The 20665-nt window shown below is 43.5% G+C and overlaps 3 protein-coding genes across 3 annotated transcripts; all 3 read right to left on the bottom strand.

The window, feature by feature from the left end:
* Nucleotides 1-1387: 1387 nt before the first annotated feature.
* On the bottom strand, nt 1388-2329 carry LOC128847015 (olfactory receptor 12D1-like). Its single transcript, XM_054046333.1, has one exon. It carries the CDS (start codon nt 2327-2329, stop codon nt 1388-1390), a length of 942 nt encoding a protein of 313 aa, XP_053902308.1.
* Nucleotides 2330-16243: 13914 nt separating this feature from the next.
* On the bottom strand, nt 16244-17176 carry LOC128847006 (olfactory receptor 12D1-like). The gene has a single exon (XM_054046325.1). The coding sequence runs from the start codon at nt 17174-17176 to the stop codon at nt 16244-16246; it is 933 nt and encodes a 310-aa protein (XP_053902300.1).
* Nucleotides 17177-18681: 1505 nt separating this feature from the next.
* On the bottom strand, nt 18682-19623 carry LOC128847012 (olfactory receptor 12D1-like). Its single transcript, XM_054046331.1, has one exon. It carries the CDS (start codon nt 19621-19623, stop codon nt 18682-18684), a length of 942 nt encoding a protein of 313 aa, XP_053902306.1.
* Nucleotides 19624-20665: the final 1042 nt, after the last annotated feature.

Below are 20665 nucleotides of genomic sequence, written 5' to 3'. Positions count from 1 at the left end.
TTGCTGAAATGTAAGCCCATTACTTCTTGTCCTGTCCTCAGTGGTTCTGGAGAACAATTAATCACTTACCTCTTTATAACAACCTTTTACATACTTGAAAACTGTTATCATGTTTCCCCTTCAGTCTTCTCTTCTCCAGTCTAAACAAACCCAGTCTTTTTCATAGGTCATGTTTTCTAGACTTTTAGTCATTTTTGTTTCTCTCTTGTGGACTTTCTCCTATTTGATGGAGATGCCTACATGCCTTTGTGGATCTAGTCCAAAGCCTTCTCTGTGAGGAGCCTCAACTGTAGAAGAAGCTCCACCCATCCCTCTTCCTTTTAGATCCCAAATAGCCCTTTTCTGTTGTCCCTCATGGAACATTGCAAGGAACAACTATTTGTGTGTGCTACTGTAGGGAACATGGGTGGGGACCTACGGGGGCTTGATATAGGTTAGATCTTTGTGGGATCTTGATGTTTTGTAGGGCTTGAGATCTGCAGTCTGTTGGGGGCTGACCTTCTTATTCAGCTGTACGTAAAGGCTTAAGCATGTCCAACTCTCATTAACAGCCAATGGGATTTGAGTGCCTTACTGCACCAGACACCTTTGAAAATCTCAGACTCCATGTACAGATGCAAATGAAGAAGGCTTCTTAAAAGGGAGGAGAGAATTTTTCCATCAAAAATTTTCTGATGGAAAATGGGTTTTTCAACAGCCTTTTTTTTTTTGAGAAAACTAAAATTTTTGTGCTAATTGCCTGGTTTTCTCAAAAAAAAAAAAAAATTCCACTGGGAAACCAACACCCCTGAAACACAAAAATCCTTGGTTCTAGGCAGCACACTTTTAAGTTTTGGCAATTTTCATTTCTTCCATGAACAATTTTCTACTGAAAATTCTGGCAAATTATTTGTTTTTTTTTTTTTTTCCTTTTGTCAAAAAGATTCCCTGTCAATTTCCACCATATTGTTTATTTCCACCCAGGCTTCTTATTCCTTAAGGTCAAATTTCTGCTGTCCAGTGCACAACTACTGTCAAGGGTGAATTCTCTGTAACTTGAAGTCTTTAAACCATGATTTGAGGACTTCGGTTACTCCGCCAGAGGTTGGGGTCTATTACAGGAGTGGGTAGATGAGGTTCTGTTGCCTCCATTGTGCTGGAGGTCAGAAAAGATCATCACAATGGTCCCTATTGACTTTAAAGTCTATGAACTCTCCCTTACTATTAACCTCCATTCTTCAGTTTAGGAAGGTTATCTATAGCCTATTTCCCAGTGCCCAGTGCATAGTGATTCCCTGCAAATTAATGGCCAGATCCCAGTTCACAATAGACACGATGAGAGAAAGCACATTGTGTTGTCCATTACCCACTCTTGTTCTCAGAGACAGAGAAAAACATTTGGTTTTTTTCACGTCCTTCCAGGGAATAGTTTTCTTCCTACCACTTTCCTCAGAGCAGATTTCACCTCCTGGTTCCTCAGAGTGTAGATCACGGGGTTCAGGACACAGGTGACGATGCTGTACATGAGGGTAGCTATCATGTCCGTCTCTTGGGAATACCCCTGAGAGGGCAGTACATAGTTAAAGATAACGGGGATGTAGAGTAAAGTGACCACCGTGAGGTGGGAGGTGCAGGTGGAGAAGGCCTTCCTCCTGCTCTCCCGTGATTTTACCTTCAGGAGGAGGAAGGAGATGATGTAGAGGTAGGAGAGGAGTGTAAGTATGAATGGGCCTATCACGATGCCTCCAGTGACGATGTTGAGGAGGCTCAGGTTGAGGCGGGTGCTACTGCAGGCCAGGCTCAGCAAGGGTTTGATGTCACAGAAGAAATGGTGGACATGATTGGGGCCACAGAAATGCAGCCGGGAGGTCATGACCGTGTGCATCAGGGCATGCAGGAAACCACTGGACCAGGTGGCCACTGCCAGGAGCAGGCAGACCCGTGGGTTCATGACCAGCCTGTAGCGCAGTGGGTTGCAGATGGCCACATAGCGGTCGTAGGCCATGACAGCCAACAGCACGGCCTCGCTGCTGCCAAGGAAGTGGAAGAAATGGAGCTGGATCAGGCAGCCCGTGAAGGAGATGATCTGATGTCTCGAGAGGAAGCCAGCCAGCATCTTGGGTACGGTGACTGTGGAGTAGCAGATGTCTAAGCAGGAGAGGTTGCCCAAGAAGAAGTACATGGGGGTGTGGAGCCGGGGCTCGGCCAGCACCACGGCCATGATAGCCCCATTCCCCAGCACACTGGCCATGTAAAGAAGCAGGAAGAGAGCGAAGAGGAAGCACTGCAGCTCCTGGAGCTTGGTTAGACCCAGGAGGATGAACTCGCTCACCTCCGTCTGGTTCTCCATCGCTGCAGGGGGAAGAGGAAAAGCCATAATAGAAAGAAATGCAGCAATTCCCGTGGTTTTTATTTCTATATGAACCTTCCATCTAAGGGCCCCACACTGCCTGCCAGTTATTAATTAATACTTCCCATGGCTGCTCTGGGGTAATATCCCAATTTCACAGATGAAATAATGGAGGCTAAGAGGGATAAAGTGTGGTGTATATTTATATCTACATTGTGGTATTGAAGACTGTATTGGAATTGCAAGGTATCACTTTAAGTGTGTTTGTGTGTGTGGGGTGTGTTTTTCTTGTCATGCTCACATGCTGGGGGAGAGGGCTCAGGAAGAAAGTATAAGAGAGGTAGTTCAAAATAGAGTGTGGTGACTTGTGCCTCTCTGCCTCAGGGAGCAGCCTGTTTTCTCTCTGGATTATTGTATATAGTCATTCTACATTCCAAGAAATAAAATAGTGTTATGTTGCAACCTAATAAAGCTAGCTAAGGAGGTCACTGGATACTTAATATTGATTTTCCTTCACTTTTGGGACACTGGGTTATTTCCAGAGGACTGGAAGAAATCTAACGATGGACACATTCTTAAAAAAAGATAAATTGGATGACCCATGTAACTATAGGTCTATCAGTCTGACATAATTTCCAGGCATGGAGTGACTGATACAAGACTTGATTAATAAATAATTAAATGGGGATAGCATAATTTATTCCAATCCACGTGGGTTTATGAAAAATAGCTAGATTGATAGATAGCACAATTTTGGCCGATAAAAGAAATAGAATTCATGCAATATACTTAGACTTCTGTAAGGCTTTTGATCTGATAGTACAAGACGATTTGATTAAAAAACTAGAAAGAGACAAAATTAGCCTGGCATACATTAAATGGATTACAGACTGGCTAAATGATAGGTCTCAGAATCTCACAGTAAATAGGTGTGTTTTTAATGCGATCCCATAGGGCTAAATTCTTATCCATATGCTGTTGAACATTTTTATCAATGACCTGGAAGAAAACATAAAGTTTTCAGATGACAGAAAAATTGGCGGTGTTGCACGTTTTAATTTAATAATGATTCAAGATTGTCAAATAACAGGCTCAAATGGCATTATTTAATCTAAGATTATTAATCAAAGATTAATACAGTACTATGCAGAATACAGAAAGTATAGACACTTTACCATCCCCTGTAGATGGTGAAGAAAAGGTAGTTTGGGCCCTTCCTCTGTTCTTGATAGAATGCTGACAGTGTTCATACCCAATCTAACTTTGCTTTTATTGGGTGTCAGACAACTAAACTCCTTTTTTGGGGGGAAATCCTTTCCCGAGCTTAACTCCACCATGTGTTTTGTTTTCCTAATTACTGATATACTTTCTTTTATGGTTCTCAGTTCACCTGACTGACAAGTAAAAAGGAATCTCTAACCCGGACATTATTACTAAGAGCTGTGACAACCGACAGTTCTCAATGTGTTAAAAACATCTTTCAAAGGGTCATTACTTTCCTCAATGACAAAACCCCTGTGCAAATACATGTATCCCTTATCAACCAGACAGTTTGCTTTATAACATACATTTTCAGACATTTTCATTAGTTTGAGGGTTCTTTCCGCTACACACCTGGACTGTATTAGTAAAGACAGAGTAAAAATGTTTCATACATTCCATTATAGAGACCATTTTCCCTTCACCCATCAGGTTAACTTGAAGGCCAAGAAACTTTTTTTAGTTGAAATATATATAGGACAATAAATGTATAGATACACAACATGAAAAAGGCTGTTGGCTTTTCAAAGAATTGTCAGGGTTTAACGTACAAACATCATAAAACGTGGAGTTGTAAATAGTGAAGAGGACAGGTTGCTGATACAGAGTTATCTGGATCAGTTTGCAAACTGGGTGAATTTTTAAGTTGCAAAGTCAAGCCAGATGGTATACAGTTGCCCGTGCAGCCATAATTCTGCCCCTTGTGCATCCATCCTATGCACTGAACAGGACAGCTCTCTTGTGGAACAAAATAGCATATGATCAAGCAATGAAAGAGATTATCATAATGCATACGCAAAAGGGGGCAGCGTTAAGGTTGCACAGCAGTTGTAGAATCTGGCATTTCCCAGCTGCTGAGTGTAGTATTTGACTTTGCAACTTAAATAATGTTCTTTTGTGCATTAATTCTTATTCTGTGCAACTATAATAGCCCCCCTCATGCCGCCTCAGCAGGGTTTATCCCTGAACCCCGAGCTCTTACTACTTAAACTACACAACAAACTACATGAGCTGGCAGCAGACGGCTGCTAGTCAAGCGATCAGGGGAATGGGAGAAGACAGGAGCTTCCCACTAGCTCATCTGCGTTGGGCTGCTCTTTGTACTCTGCTGTGGATCAAACAAATGTAGGGCATCTGTGACACAGCCAGGTTTTTGCTGGGTGCTAAATATGGATTATGGGCTGGAAGTTAGGCACCCATATCCCTGTGAGTTTCAATATGAGGCTGGCACAGAGAGCCCTTAGGCCTTTTTGAAAGTCCCAGCCTATAAGCTTGTCTCAGTTTTGGGGGGTTATCTAATGCCATATATCACCATAGTTTCTTTTGGTTCCTGTGATTCAACATCTTGGCCATGGAATCAACTGCCCGAAGGCAATGCATGCATCAGATCTATCAGTCTGACAGCCCCTCTGTGCATGAATTTGTCCCCCATATCCTCCTCCCTTGCTCCCCCACACTCCCTCCTCTCAAACAAAAGTGTAACAGAAAAAATCAAGCCTTGATAAGAGGACAAGATGAGAGAAGGTAATTATCCACATGTTGCCTTCAGCAAGGCTGTTGCAAACTGAGAGTAACTCCGCTCACTGTGTTGGAGGTCAGATGGGTTTTCCAAAGGAGCCCAAAGAGTTAGGTTGCCAACTGCCATTGAGGGGGCTATTTTCAAAGTCTCGGGCACTTGGGTGCCCAAATCCTGTTGAAATACAATGGGAGTTGGATAACAAACTCCATTGGACTCCTTTGAATACCAGCATATAGCAGAGATAAGAGTCTGAATTGAAGCAGAATGTTTCCTCCTTGGTATCTAGAAAATGAACTGGTCAGTACGATGTGAAAGAAAGAAAGAAAGAAAGAAAATCCAATTATTTTACCCATGGTAGCACATACGACCCCATTGTGCTAGGCACTGCACAAACACAGAGTGAGACAATCCCTGCCCTGAAGAACCAGCCTAAACAAACAAGACTGAGAAAGGGGAAACAAGTTTTCCAACGTCTTACCCCAGCTAATCATGGCAGAAGGGAGGAACAGATCCCAGCTCTCCTGATTTGTAACCCTGTGCTCTACACACTCAGCCAGGCTGTCTTGCAACCATTGGCTGTTATGGCTACTTGCCTTTGTGGAGTCAGAAGCTTTTCAAAGGAGTCTGAGGCCATTTGAAAATCTTACCCTTGGTGATGCTCTCATGCTGTTTCCTTAGAGCTCAGTCAAGGTGGTTTTGGTCCTCCTTGTAATGGAAACAATAACAATCGCTGGCAAAAAAGGGCACTGAGGAGAAATAGCAGGAATTTCTGTCTGTTCAGAAAGGAAGAGAGATGCGAGCTCCTATTGACTTGAATATCTGGATGGTTGTGCTGAATCTGTGGAACAAATGAGCCTTTTTATCATATTTACACAATGGGGGGAACCAATTTCCATTCTCTGGATGGCTCCTGTGCGGCAGAATTTCTGAACAACAGGAGGGTTACTGGTCTGTGAATAACAAGCCAAGCATTCCCTACAGAGATGAAAGTCAAGCATTATTGTGCAGACAAGAGCTGCTGGGAAATTAAGTAAACAAAGCAGTGATCCTAAGGGAATTAAGTGCTCAAATCCCTTTGAATATATTTGAATATCCCAATCTGAAAAAATAAGACTCTGGTTTGCAAATATTGAGATTTATTTAATTACTTTATTTAATTATTAAAACCACTGAATTTGGTCCACCATGATTCTGTATGTAGTTTCTTGTGATTCCTGGTCCCATTCGGCCATGGAGGATTAAAACAGATTTAGCAAATTAGATGCAGTTTGCCGAGGGTTATATTATCCATGACCACTTTGGCTAAAACCCCATCCTGGTTCAGTGGTGACATGAAGGAAGCAGAAATAATATTTTTTTAAATGGAAAAATGAGGCAGTTGGTAGCAATTGATGTAAACTAGAAGTTCTGAATGTAGAAATTTGATAAGGAGATCTAAATACACCAGGAAAGAAATTAGAGTAGAGAATAGGAGTAGAGGTGATTTACCATCTATAGACTTCATTGGTGAGATCGATATTTGAATTCTGCATACAGTTCTGGTTGGAGTGCATATTTTAAAGGGGATGTTGAAAATCTAGAGAGGGTTCAGAGAAGACCCAGAGAAACACCTTACAATGATAGACTTAAAGAGCTCAATCTGTTTAGCTTACCAAAGAGGAGATTGATAGAAGACTTGATTACACTGTAAACATTCCTTCATGAGAAGAAAATAGCATGGCTCTTTAAGCTAATAGAGAAAGGCAGAACCAATCACTGGTATCTCAAGCAAAACAAATTAAAAGGAGAAATAAGGCACCCATTTCTAACAGGAAGGTTGATTAACCACAGGAACAAACTCCAAAAGGGAAGTGCTGGATTCTCCTCTTTTGCATCTCAACCCCCCCAAAAACAACCAGTGCTGAAGTGGGGCCTAAATGCTCTACTGGAACAGTATCCAGCACTTTTTCTGAGAACTGCAATGGCATTGTTGTACGTCTTTCAGGGGCACAAGGAAGGCTCTGATTGGAGTATTGGGGAAGAGTTGGGTCCACACCTCCCAGCCCACATCATCAGAACTCAGGCAGGGGCTCCTCATTCAGCAGGGATGCTGATGCCCTGTCCTATTTTGTCCTGTGTGGGCAATGGGTCCTTCGGACTTGATGGGCATGGGCAGAAGAGGAGGCGGTGGCTGGGCCTCCATTCAGAGCTAGCCAAGGAGGAGGGCCTGCCCCTTCATTGTGCCCCTGTTCCTGGCTCTCCTATGGGAAGAACCATAAGCACCCCTTCTTTTACTGCTGTTCAGGGTGAAGGGACACAGAGGGATGGATAAGTCAAATCTGAGTGGCTCTGTAATGATGCCAATCAAATTTGGCCCTCTGTCCCTCTGTCTCCATCTATGGAGGGGTGGTCACACCAAAACTGAATGGCACTGTGACCTTGTGGGTCAGGTCACAAAACCCTGAATGGGGAGTCAGTCCCACTCCCACAGGGCAGGAACTGCCACTGGGGTCATGGCCAATTCACAATTACTTTGAACAGTATGATATCTGTGCAAAACTGTAGTCTTAACCATCAGGCATGGCTGCTGGCCAGACAGCACCAGAAAATCAAAACTTTTTGGTTCCCTACCTTCCCCATGGACGTTTAATTTAGTTATAGTGTGATATCAGTTACTTAGTGGTTCAGCCACAGTCATACTGAATTAGTTCTTCTGTATTAATTTGAATGGAAATCATAAGGAGTAAGGGCCAGATTTTTTATGCTGTTTAGCCGCCTAGTGGGGTTTTTAATACCATCTAAGCCCCTAACACCCATTGACATCAATGAATTGTGCGAACTTACATGTTTTTGAAAATCCCACTAGGCATCTAAATACCTCGAAATATCTGGCCCTAAGGTACTAATCAATAGGCAGGATTTTCAGAAGTGCCAACATAACTTAAAAGCCTACGTCCAATTTTCAGTTCTAACTTGAGCACTTAGAAATCCAAGCCTAAATTAAAAACATTGCTACTAAATCATTTAGACACTTTTGAAAATTTAACCCAGTGAGCTTCAGGATGAAAGATGCTGTGGGGGGCTGAGGGACTGGCTCTATCTGACATTAAGTCTGTCTGGTAAGCTACCGGCGGAAGACACAGACGGAAAACCCCAAAACCACAAACCTACAGGTATTCATTGACAAAAATAGCTAAGTGCTCAGTAATACCCCTTATATGGCAACAGTGGTCATGAGTGAGTGTAAACATAAATGGGGGGGAAGATTTAGCAGGGAAATTAGAGGGCAATTATTGGGCTGAGACTGAGACCAGAACTGCCCACCAGGGGAGGGCTGATGATTACAATAAAGGGGAAACACAGAAGTGCAGACTGGAGGTCATGACTGTGTGAAGCCGGTGGTCCAGGTGGCTGCTGCCAGGAGCAGGCAGACCTGTGGGTTCATGACCAGCATGTAGCGAAGCGGGTTGCAGATGGCCACATAGCGGTCATAGGCCATGACAGCCAGAAGAATGACCTCACTGCTGCCCAGGAAGTGGAAGAAATGAAGCTGGGCCAGGCAGTCAGTGAAGGAGATGGTCTGGTACCCTGAGAGGAAACCAGCCAGCATCTTGGGCACGGTGACTGTTGAGTAGAAGATGTCCAGACAGAAGAGGTTGCCCAAGAAGAAGTACATGGGGGTGTGAAGCCGGGGTTCAACCATTATCATGGCCATGATGGCCCCATTCCCCAGCATGCTGGCCAAGTACATCATCAGGAAGAAAATGAAGAGGAAGCACCGCAGCTCCTGGAGGTTGGTCAGGCCCAGGAGGATGAACTCGCTCATCTCCGTCTGGTTCTCCATCACTGGAATATACAGGAAAAGGAGACGGAATAGCTGCAGGGTGTCTCGTATCACTCCACACGAGGAGTAGAGCTGAACATTTTCTCTTTGTGAATAAAAATTTTAAATGAATAATTTCAGGAAAAAAATTAATTCTTTTGAAATTTACTTCAGCATCCTCTTAGTTTGATAGAATCACAGAATCAGTTATTATACTGGAGGCTAGCAAATGTTTTCCCTACATTTTTAAAAGGGCTCAGAGGTGATCCAGGGAATTACAGACTAGTAAGACTAACATATGAGCCTGGTAAAGTGGTTGAAAGAATAATTACAGATAGATTAATAAAAGACCCAGAGGATCATGATATCATAGTGTCTAAGGAGCACAGATTTTGCAAAGGAAAATTGGGTCTCACTTATCTGTTAGAATTACGTGAATGTGTGACCAAAACATTAGATAAAGAAGAATGGGTTGACATTTATTTAGACCTTCAAAATTCTTTATGTGCCTCAAAATAGGCTATGACAGGATCTCTGAGGTCATGGGGTGAGCAGCAAAGTATGAGAGATAACAAAGGGCAGCATTAAAGGTCCAATTTTCATTAGGTAACAAGCTTAGCAGCTCTCCACTCTTTGGATCCATCCATTGGCTTCCCACTGGATATTGTATCAAAGCTCAGCTTCTAGGCACCAGTTGAAAAGCTCTAAGTAACTCTGCCTTTCCCTGTATATCCTCCCTTGTCATGCTTTCTGTTGCCTCCAGTTCCTTCCACTCCATCAATGCTCTCCAGTTCACAGTCCTTCTGTTTGTCCCATTCTCACACCATGCCATGTACGGTAAACCTCTGCAAACTCATTCGGAAATCCCCTATTCTGCCTGCATTTAAGTCCCTCTCACAGCCCCATTTCTGCTGTGTTGCCTGCCATGATCAAACCTGACTTGTGCATACACCAAAAAGTTGGAGAGGGTGCAGAAAAGAACCACAAAAATGATTTGATAAAATGCCTTACCGTGAGGGCTTGTCTATACTAAAGCTGTATGTTGACCTAAGTTATGCAGGCCAAGACTATGACAGGGATCAAAAAAGCACTAGATAAATTCATGGAGGATAGGTCCATCAATGGCTATTAACCAGGATGGGCAGGGATGGTGACTCTAGCCTCTGTTTCCCAGAAGCTGGAAATGAGTGACAGGGGATGGATCACTTGATGATAACCTGTTCTGTTCATTCCCTCTGGAGCACCTGGCATTGGCTACTGTCGGAAGACAGAATACTGGGCTAAATGGACCTTTGGCCTGACCTAGTATGGCCATTCTTATATATAAGTTACATAACTGAAGTCAGCATAACTTAGGTCAACTTACAGTGGTGATCAAGACTGGAGACTAGAGCCACTGGGTAAATGGGAGAGTATAAATAAAGAAAACAGAAAATTTCAAAATAATTCCTGTTGGGCAGGTTTCGAAAAGGAGCAGTTTATCATTTATTTCAGTTTTCTGTGATTTTTTTTATTTCTCCTCCCCTCCACCTGTTTTCTCTTCTTCCCTCCCATAACTTTTCCACAGAAAAGGAGAAGTAATAAGTAAAACTGGGTGAAAATGAAAATATACATTTTAAAAAAAAAAAATTGAGATCTTTAACAAAAATAAAACAATTTAAATACATTTTTTTGCCCAGAAATTTCCATTTTTTGAAAATATAGTAGAACCTCAGAGTTACCAACACCAGAGTTACGAGCTGGTTGGTCAACCAGACACCTCATTTGGAACCAGGAGTATGCAATCATTCAGCAGTAAAGGCAAAAAAAAAAAAAAAGCAAAATACAGTACAGTGCTGTATTATACGTAAACTACTAAAATAAAGGGAAAACGGCATTTTTCTTCTGCGTAGTAAAGTTTCAAAACCGTATTAAATCAATGTTCCAATGTAAACTTTTGAAAGAACAACCATAACATTTTGTTCAGAGTTATGCATATTTCAGAATTTTGAACAACCTCCATTCCCAAGGTGTTTGCAACTCTGAAGTTCTACTGTAGATCTTTTTTGTAAGAAAATGGTTCTCAGCCAAATAGTTCAACCCGCTCTCTTGCCGAGTCCAGTTGAAACTGCCATATGAGTGTAGAATCATCATCATTGTTGTCACGGTCATCTCCCACATTTCTTTGTAGATTTGTATTTTCACTACAGCAATGGGGAAGCAGGTGCCCAACTCCCACTGACATTCAATGGGACATACTTGGGTGTCTAATTTTCTAATCCCTACGCCTAATCTTAATTTGCTGTGCACTGCGGCAGTCTCATTTGTATGGAGGCAGCCCAGCAAATAAGGGACCTAACTGTGTTAAGGTATCTCCCGTTACCTTGTCTGAGGGCAGTGGTTTTCAATACATGGTACATGGACTCCTAGGTGTCCACAGACTATGTCTAATATTTCCCAAAAGGTACACACCTCCATTCAAAATTTTTTAAGGGTCCACAAATGAAAAAAAGTTGAAAAGCAGTGTCTTAGCGCCTTTCCACAGTTCGGGCTACAGGAATGTACATCACAGCACTCTCTAGCATGATTGGTTGTAAATGCCCCATGTACACCCTGATAGTGTGAATTTGATTTGCATTTGCACTCACAGGGTACTCACAGGACAATTACAGCCCAGCATACTAGTGTAAACTGCAATTCCTGCCCCCGTAGACCAAAACACGGAGCCATGAAGACAAGCTCTTACTCAGCCTCTCCTTTTTATAATGTACTTATGGAACTGTGAATGTATGGAAAGAAAGAAAGAAAGAAAGAAAGAAAGAAAGAAAGAAAGAAAGAAAGAAATTAGTAATTCCAAACAGCAGGAACATACTTGTATTTGTGGATTTAGAAAACTAGGGGGCACTTTCCTGCTATTTCCTTCCTGCACCTACCTGAGTGAGACAGGTCCTCTTTCTAGATGAGTTATTTCAACAGTGACAGGTGACAAAGTGTGTTGTGGGGAAATTGCAGGAATTTCAGTCAGCTCAGACCATATGAGAGGAGTGAGCCCTGGTTGTTCTGAAAACCTTTGATGACTGAGCAGGCAAGAAAGCTTTTTATTATGTCCACATTCCATGGAGTACCCATGGCGTCATCAGGGAAGCAAGATTTCCATTCAGTGGATGGCTCCTCTGGGACAGGATCCATGCGCCAATGGAGAGTTACTGAATGAACGAACAAGCCAAGTGTTCCTTCAAGAAACTGGGGTCAGCATAGATGAGCTGGTTGAACGGTAAAAAACAAACAAGAAGATTACAGCCCTGGCTGAGTCCCCCAAGTAGATGCTTTGAAATCAGTTGGGTCTAAGCAGAGTCCAGACACAGTCTCTAGTTTTGGCCCTTACTCGGTATTATTGCAACCTTTGGTAATAAATTCGTTGTTTTATTAGAAGTAGATCTCAGTGCTGTAACATTAAGCAAAGTGTGACTGCATAGCTAGATCAAACAGGCTGGTGTGTGCACTGTCTCTTTGGTGGCAGCAGACTTGGTAATTACTGTGAGCATCCAGTGGCAGGGGCTGGATACTACAGGGAGCATTTCAAGGCCTCAGAGGTTGGGATGTAACCTACACTGAGAAGGTGAGGTCTGCAGAGACCTGGAGGACAGAGGCTGTTGGTTTCCAGGAGCGGAACCACAGCAGGCATAGACAAGATTGATTCACACTAAGGGCAGGCAGTGGCAAGTCATCTCACAGCCTTTAGTACCTCTGGGAAGTTCCACACACAAAGGTCAGCAGGGGATATGATTTTTTAGGTGAGGTATCAAATTACACTCAATATGTCAGTGGTTAGAGCACTCATTTGGGATGTGGGAGACTCACAGCCCTGGATCCTCCCCCCTGCCTAATTTGGAGTTGGGTCTGTGTGACACTACACCCCATATTCATTATAGAGGTATCCTTATGATAGATTATGACATAATTATGATGCATCCTGTACCAAATCATGTGGAGTGTCTATAAAAAAGGTATGATTTGCTGAATATGATTATCCTATTTGCAAGGCTGGGGAGCTGGGAAGCTGATTGGGAGCCACCTGTTTGTCCATGAGTGGGTTCCATAAAGCACTCAGGTAACTCAATTGTGTGTGTGGCACCACCTGCTGTCATGTTGGGTGATAACAGGGCCTAGAAAAGCTGGCTGAGTCACCGGAGGAGCAGGGTGAGAAATGCCAACCCAACTGAATTGTTAGGGGGCACAATTCCAACCGCTCCCAGACTGCACCCCAGGGTGACAACCCGTCACAGTCTGAAACCCATTTCTCTTGGCTCCCAGTAGAATGCCCTAACCACCAGGCTATTGGGTGGGACGAGGTCTCTTTCTGGTTTTGTTTGTGTGAGGAAGGGCTGAGCTGGTATGACCCACCCAACCTGGATTACACAAGTACCCATGATAATTCCATTTTAGACCAGGAATAGCTAGCAGATCCAGTCTGTTTTGACCATGGAACTACCACCTGTGGATAATACCACACCAGATAAATATGCAAATGGCTGCCCGTACCCTGAATTGCTCCAATTTGGAAGAAAGAAACCACAGTGTAGCAAAGGGACTCAGACTAAAAAAAATCTAGATATTTATAAGAGGACAATTTGAGGGTTATTGAAGACTGCTCATAAATCTAAACACAAGCTTCTTATTACAGCAACACACAGGTACTATGAAAACAAACAAGTAATAGTATTTAACATACAGATTTTTCAGTACCAGACTGCACACAGGCCACAAATCCTATGCATTTATAACATGTAGCACTGATTTGGAATTAATGTCACCACACCGTCCTGAGCTGAACAAGCAGCAATAGCCTATTTCTTTGAATTGTCATGTGTCCTTATCCTTGGGCTCATCTTCTTGCTTCAATTAGTAAAAGCAGGCCTGTGAGCATCAGTCTTCCTTGTAAACCCTTGTGCACTCCCCTCTGCCCTGTGCCAGTTGGCATCAAGAAATCCCTGGGTCACAGATTCTTCCACAGAGAATCCATCAGGTACCTAAGGAAAGTATGTCTGAAGGCAAAGATGGCTTGCTGCTCCTGGCACTGACTCATTAAGAGACACCTGAGCCATTGACTCTGGTGTCCTCTCAGGGATTGTTGGGTCTGGATAATTCTTTGACATAGCAGTCTTTCCTGATCACTGCAGGTCACCAGACCACATTGGAATTATATCAGATAATTACCCTGTGGCTAGCGACTTATTCTGCCTTCCAGTATTGCTCTCCCCTTTGCTTCAGCGTGAAGATCCTCATAGAATCATAGGATATCAGCGTTGGAAGGGACTGAGGTCATCTAGTCCAACCCCCTGCTCAAAGTAGGACCAATCCCCAGACAGATTTTTGCCCCAGATCCCTAAATTGCCCCCTCAAGGATTAAACTCACAACCCTGGGTTTAGCAGGCCAATGCTCAAACCACTGAGCTATCCCTCCCCCCGGCACGCCTTCTATATTGACCATGTCATCATGTGACTCTGGCTCATTACCTCCGCCTTCCACAGGACCAGCTCCAGATCCCCACCACCACATGTTACTGGCAGCCAGGAAGATGCCCATCTGCCACCAGATCTGTGCTCCTGGCATGGGTCCTGTTCAAGGTCTCCATGTACCCTTCCCAGCATTGCACCACCCTGTTTCTCCAGGTACTCCGAGTCATCACTGGACTCTCAAGCTGACTCTTGGGTTTCCCGATACCGAGTGCCTAGAGCTTACTCATAGAATCATAGAATCCTCCCCAGCACTGTGGCAGTACTAAGCATTATCTAGACCATCCCTGTTAGGTGTTTGTCTAACCTGTTTTTAAAAACCTTCAATGACAGATATTTGACAACCTCCCTCGGTTCTAGTGTTTAACCACCCTGACAGGAAGTTTTTTCCTAATGTCTAACCTAAATCTCCCTTGCTGAAATGTAAGCTCATTACTTCTTGTCCTGTCCTCTATGGTTCCAGAGAAAAACTGATTGCTTAACTATTTATAACTACCTTTTACATACTTGAAAACTGTTATTATGTTCCCCCCTCAGTCTTCTCTTCTCCAGATGAAACAAACCCAGTCTTTTTCAACCTTTCCACATAGGTCATGTTTTCTAGACTTTTAGTCACTTTTATTTCTGTCTGTGGATTTTCTCCAATTTGATGGAGATGCCTACATACCTTTGTGGATCTAGTCCAAAGCCTTCTCTGTGAGGAGCCTCAACTGCAGAAGAAGCTCCACCCGTCTCTCTTCCTTTTAGATTCAAAATAGCCCTGTTCTGTTGTCCCTCATGGCACATTGCAAGGAACAGCTATTTGTGTGTGCTACTGTAGGGAACATGGGTGGGGACCTACGGGGGCTTGATATAGGTTAGCGCTTTGTGGGATCTCGATGTTTTGTAGGGCTTGAGATCTGCAGTTTGTTGGGGGCTGAAATTCTCATTCAGCTGTACATAAAGGCTGACATTTTCAATTGTACTTAAAGGTGTTCAACTCTCATTAACAGCCAATGGGATTTGAGTGCCTTACTGCACCAGACACCTTTGAAAATCCCAGACTCCACCTACAGATGTAAATGAAGAAGGCTTCTTAAAAGGGATGAGTGAATTTTTCCATCCAAACATTTCTGATGGAAAATGGGTTTTTAAATATCCTTTTTTTTGGACAAAACTAAAGTTTTTGTGCTAATTGTCTGCTTCCCCCCCACACACACACCAAATGCCATTAGGAAACCAACACCCCTGAAACAGAAAAATCCTTGGTTCTAGGCAGTAAACTTTTGAGTTTTGGCCATTTTCATTTTTTCCATGAACAATTAAGATTTTCATCTGAAAAATTCTGGCAAATGATTTGTTTGTTTCTTTTTGTCAAACAAAAAGATTCCCCCTCAATTTCCAGCATATTGTTTATTTCCACCCAGGCTTCTTATTCCCTAAGGTCAAATTTCTGCTGCCCAGTGCAAAACTACTGTCAAGGGTGAATTCTCTGTAACTTGAAGTCTTTAAACCATGATTTGAGGACTTCATTTACTCCGCCAGAGGTTGGGGTCTATTACAGGAGTCTATTAGGTGAGGTTCTCTTGCCTGCATTGTGCTGGAGGTCAGAAAGGATCATCACAATGGTCCCTTGTGACTTTAAAGTCTATGAACTCTCCCTTACTATTAACCTCCTTTCTCCAGTTTAGGAAGGTTATCTACAGCCTATTTGCCAGTGCCCAAGGCATAGTGATTCCCTGCAAATTAATGGCCAGCTCTCAGTGCACAATAGACTCGATGAGAGAAAGCACATTGTATTGTCCATTACCCACTCTCATTCTCAGCCTCACAGACAGAGAAAAACATTTATTTTTTTTCACGTCCTTCCAGGTAATAGTTTTCTTTCTACCACTTTCCTCACAGCAGATTTCACCTCCTGATTCCTCAGGGTGTAGATCAGGGGGTTCAGAACTGGGGTGACGATGCTGTACATGAGGGTGGCTATCATGTCCCTATCTTGGGAATCCCCATGAGAGGGCAGTACATAGTTAAAGATAATGGGCACATATTGTAAAATCACCACCGTGAGGTGGGAAGTGCAGGTGGAGAAAGCCTTCCTCTTGCTTTGTACCTTCAGGAGGAGGAAGGAGATGATGTAGAGGTAGGAGAGGAGTATAAGTATGAATGGGCCTATCACGATGCCTCCAGTAACGATGTTGAGGAGGCTCAGGTTGAGGCGGGTGCTGCTGCAGGCCAGGCTCAGCAGGGGTTTGATGTCACAGAAGAAGTGGTGGACATGATTGGGGCCACAGAAATGCAGCTGGGAGGTCATGACCGTGTGCATCAGGGCGTGCAGGAAACCACTGGACCAGGTGGCCACTGCCAGGAGCAGGCAGACCCATGGGTTCATGACCAGCCTGTAACGTAGTGGGTTGCAGATGGCCACATAGCGGTCGTAGGCCATGACGGCCAACAGCACGGCCTCACTGCTGCCAAGGAAGTGGAAGAAATGGAGCTGCACCAGGCAGCCGGTGAAGGAGATGATCTGATGTCTTGATAGGAAGCCAGACAGCATCTTGGGTATCGTGACCGTGGAGAAGCAGATGTCTAGGCAGGAGAGGTTGCCCAAGAAGAAGTACATGGGGGTGTGGAGCCGGGGCTCGGCCAGCACCACGGCCATGATAGCCCCATTCCCCAGCACACTGGCCATGTAAAGAAGCAGGAAGAGAGTGAAGAGGAAGCACCGCAGCTCCTGGAGCTTGGTTAGACCCAGGAGGATGAACTCGCTCACCTCCGTCTGGTTCTCCATCGCTGCAGGGGGGAAGAGGAAATGCCATAATAGAAAGAAATGCAACAATCTCCATGGTTATTATTTCTATATGCACCTTCCATCTAAGGGCCCCACACTGCCTGCCAGTTATTAAGTAACACTTCCCATGGCTGCTCTGGGGTAACATCCCAATTTCACAGATGAAATAATGGGTGCTATGAGGGATAATGTGCCGTGTATATTTATATCTACATTGTCGTATTGATGACTGTATTGGAATTGCAAGGTATCACTTTAAGTGTGTTTTCGTGTGGAGGTGTTTTTCTCAAATGCTGGGGGAGAGGGCTCAGGAAGAAAGTATAAGAGAGGTAGCTCAAAATAATACAGTGTGGTGAGTTGTGCCTCTCGGCCTCAGGGAACAGCCTGTTTTCTCTCTCTTTGTTTTGGATTATTGTATGTAGTCATTCTACATTCGAAGAAATAAAATAGTGTTATGTTGCAACCTAATAAAGCTAGCTAAGGAGGTCACTGGATATCTAATACTGATTTTCCTTAACTTTTGGGACACTGGGTTAGTTCCAGAATATTGGAAGTAATCTAACAATGGACACATTCTTAAAAAAAGATAAATGGGATGACTCGTGTAACCATAGTCTAACATAATTTCCAGAAATGGAGTGGCTGATAGAAGACTTGATTAATAAATAATTAAATGGGGATAGCATAATTTATTCCAATCCACATGGGTTTATGGAAAATAGATAGATAGATAGATAGATAGATAGATAGCACAATTTTGGCCAATAAAAGATATAGAATTCATGCAATATACTTAGACTTCTGCAAGGCGTTTGATCTGGTAGTGCAAGACAATTTGATTCAAAAACTAGAAAGAGACAAATTTAGTATGGCATACATTAAATGGATTACAGACTGGCTAAATGATAGGTCTCAGAATCTCACAGTAAACAGGGAATTATGATCAAACAGGTGTGCTTTTAATGGGAACCCGCAGGGGTAAATTCTTTTCCATATGCTGTTGAACATTTTTATCATTTTGTCAAACAAAAAGATTCCCCCTGAATTTCCAGCATATTGTTTATTTCCACCCAGGCTTCTTATTCCCTAAGGTCAAATTTCTGCTGCCCAGTGCAAAACTACTGTCAAGGGTGAATTCTCTGTAACTTGAAGTCTTTAAACCATGATTTGAGGACTTCATTTACTCCGCCAGAGGTTGGGGTCTATTACAGGAGTCTATTAGGTGAGGTGCTGTTGCTTGCATTGTTCTGGAGGTCAGGCAAGGTCAACACAATGGTCCCTTCTGACTTTAAAGTCAACGAACTCTCCCTTACTATTAACCTCCATTTTCTAGTTTAGGAAGGTTATCTACAGCTTATTTCCCAGTGCCCAATGCATAGTGATTCCCTACAAACTAATGGCCAGCTCCCAGTGCACAATAGACTCGATGAGAGAAAGCACATTGTATTGTCCATTACCCACTCTCGTTCTCAGCCTCAGAGACAGAGAAAAAAAATCATTTTTTTTCATGTCCTTCCAGGGAATAGTTTTCTTCCTACCACTTTCCTCAGGGCAGATTTCACCTCCTGGTTCCTCAGGGTGTAGATCAGGGGGTTCAGAACTGGGGTGACGATGCTGTACATGAGGGTAGCTATCATGTCCCTATCTTGGGAGTCCCCCTCAGAGGTCAGTACATAGTTAAAGATAATGGGCACACATTGTAAAATCACCACCGTGAGGTGGGAGGTGCAGGTAGAGAAGGCCTTCCTCCTGCTCTCCCGTGACTGTACCTTCAGGAGGAGGAAGGAGATGATGTAGAGGTAGGAGAGGAGTATAAGTATGAATGGGCCTATCACGATGGCTCCAGTGACGATGTTGAGGACGCTCAGGTTGAGGCGGGTGCTGCTGCAGGCCAGGCTCAGCAGGGGTTTGATGTCACAGAAGAAATGGTGGACCTGATTGGGGCCACAGAAATGCAGCTGGGTGGTCATGACCGTGTGCATCAGGGCGTGCAGGAAACCACTGGACCAGGTGGCCACTGCCAGGAGCAGGCAGACCCATGGGTTCATGACCAGCCTGTAGCGCAGTGGGTTGCAGATGGCCACATAGCGGTCGTAGGCCATGACGGCCAACAGCACGGCCTCACTGCTGCCAAGGAAGTGGAAGAAATGGAGCTGCACCAGGCAACCTGTGAAGGAGATGATCTGATGTCTTGATAGGAAGCCAGCCAGCATCTTGGGTATGGTGACTGTGGAGTAGCAGATGTCTAAGCAGGAGAGGTTGCCCAAGAAGAAGTACATGGGGGTGTGGAGCCGGGGCTTGGCCAGCACCACGGCCATGATAGCCCCATTTCCCAGCACACTGGCCATGTAAAGAAGCAGGAAGAGAGCGAAGAGGAAGCACTGCAGCTCCTGGAGCTTGGTTAAACCCAGGAGGATGAACTCGCTCACTTCCGTCTGGTTCTCCATCGCTGCAGGGGGAAGAGGAAAAGCCATAATAGAATGAAATGCAGCAATCCCCGTTTTTTTTTTTTTTTTTTTAATATATGCACCTTCCATCTAAGGGCCGCACAATGCCTGCCAGTTATTAATTAACACTTCCCATGGCTGCTCTGGGGTAACATCCCTATTTCACAAATGAAATAATGGGAGCTAATAGGGATAATGTGTGGTGTATATTTATATCTACATTGTCGTATTGAGGACTATATTGGAATTGCAAGGTATCACCTTGTGTGTGTTTGCGTGTGGAGGTGCTTTTCTTGTCATGCTCACATGCTGGGGGAGAGGGCTCAGGAAGAAAGTATAAGAGAGGTAGCTCAAAATAATACAGTGTGGTGAGTTGTGCCTCTCTGCCTCAGGGAGCAGCCTGTTTTCTCTCTCTTTGTTTTGGATTATTGTATGTAGTCATTCTACATTCCAAGAAATAAAATAGTGTTATGTTGCAACCTAATAAAGCTAGCTAAGGAGGTCACTGGATATCTAATACTGATTTTCCTTAACTTTTGGGACACTGGGTTAGTTCCAGAATATTGGAAGTAATCTAATGATGGACACATTCTTAAAAAAAAATAAACGGGATGACTCATGTAACTGTATGTCTCTCAGTCTGACATAATTTCCAGGCATGGAGTGACTGATACAAGACTTGATTAATAAATCATTGAATGGGGATAGCATAATTTATTCCAATCCACCTGGGTTTATGTAAAATAGATAGATTGATAGATAGGACAATTTTGGCCGATAAAAGGAATAGAATTCATGCAATATACTTAGACTTCTGCAAGGCGTTTGATCTGGTAGTGCAAGACAATTAGATTAAAAAAAACTAGAAAGAGACAAATTTAGTATGGCATACATTAAATGGATTACAGACTGGCTAAATGGTAGGTCTCAGAATCTCACAGTAAACAGGGAATTATGATCAAACAGGTGTGCTTTTAATGGGAACCCGCAGGGCTAAATTCTTTTCCATATGCTGTTGAACATTTTTATCAATGACCTGAAA

This window comes from Malaclemys terrapin, chromosome 12 (genome assembly GCF_027887155.1).
Source record: "Malaclemys terrapin pileata isolate rMalTer1 chromosome 12, rMalTer1.hap1, whole genome shotgun sequence".
Classification (NCBI taxonomy): Eukaryota; Metazoa; Chordata; order Testudines; family Emydidae; genus Malaclemys; species Malaclemys terrapin.
This window is presented reverse-complemented; position numbering and strand designations above follow the sequence as displayed.

Coding starts and splice junctions, on each gene's coding strand:
- LOC128847015 (XM_054046333.1), bottom strand. CDS start 2,329: ATGGAGAACCAGACGGAGGTGAGCGAGTTCATCCTCCTGGGTCTAACC.
- LOC128847006 (XM_054046325.1), bottom strand. CDS start 17,176: ATGGAGAACCAGACGGAGGTGAGCGAGTTCATCCTCCTGGGTCTAACC.
- LOC128847012 (XM_054046331.1), bottom strand. CDS start 19,623: ATGGAGAACCAGACGGAAGTGAGCGAGTTCATCCTCCTGGGTTTAACC.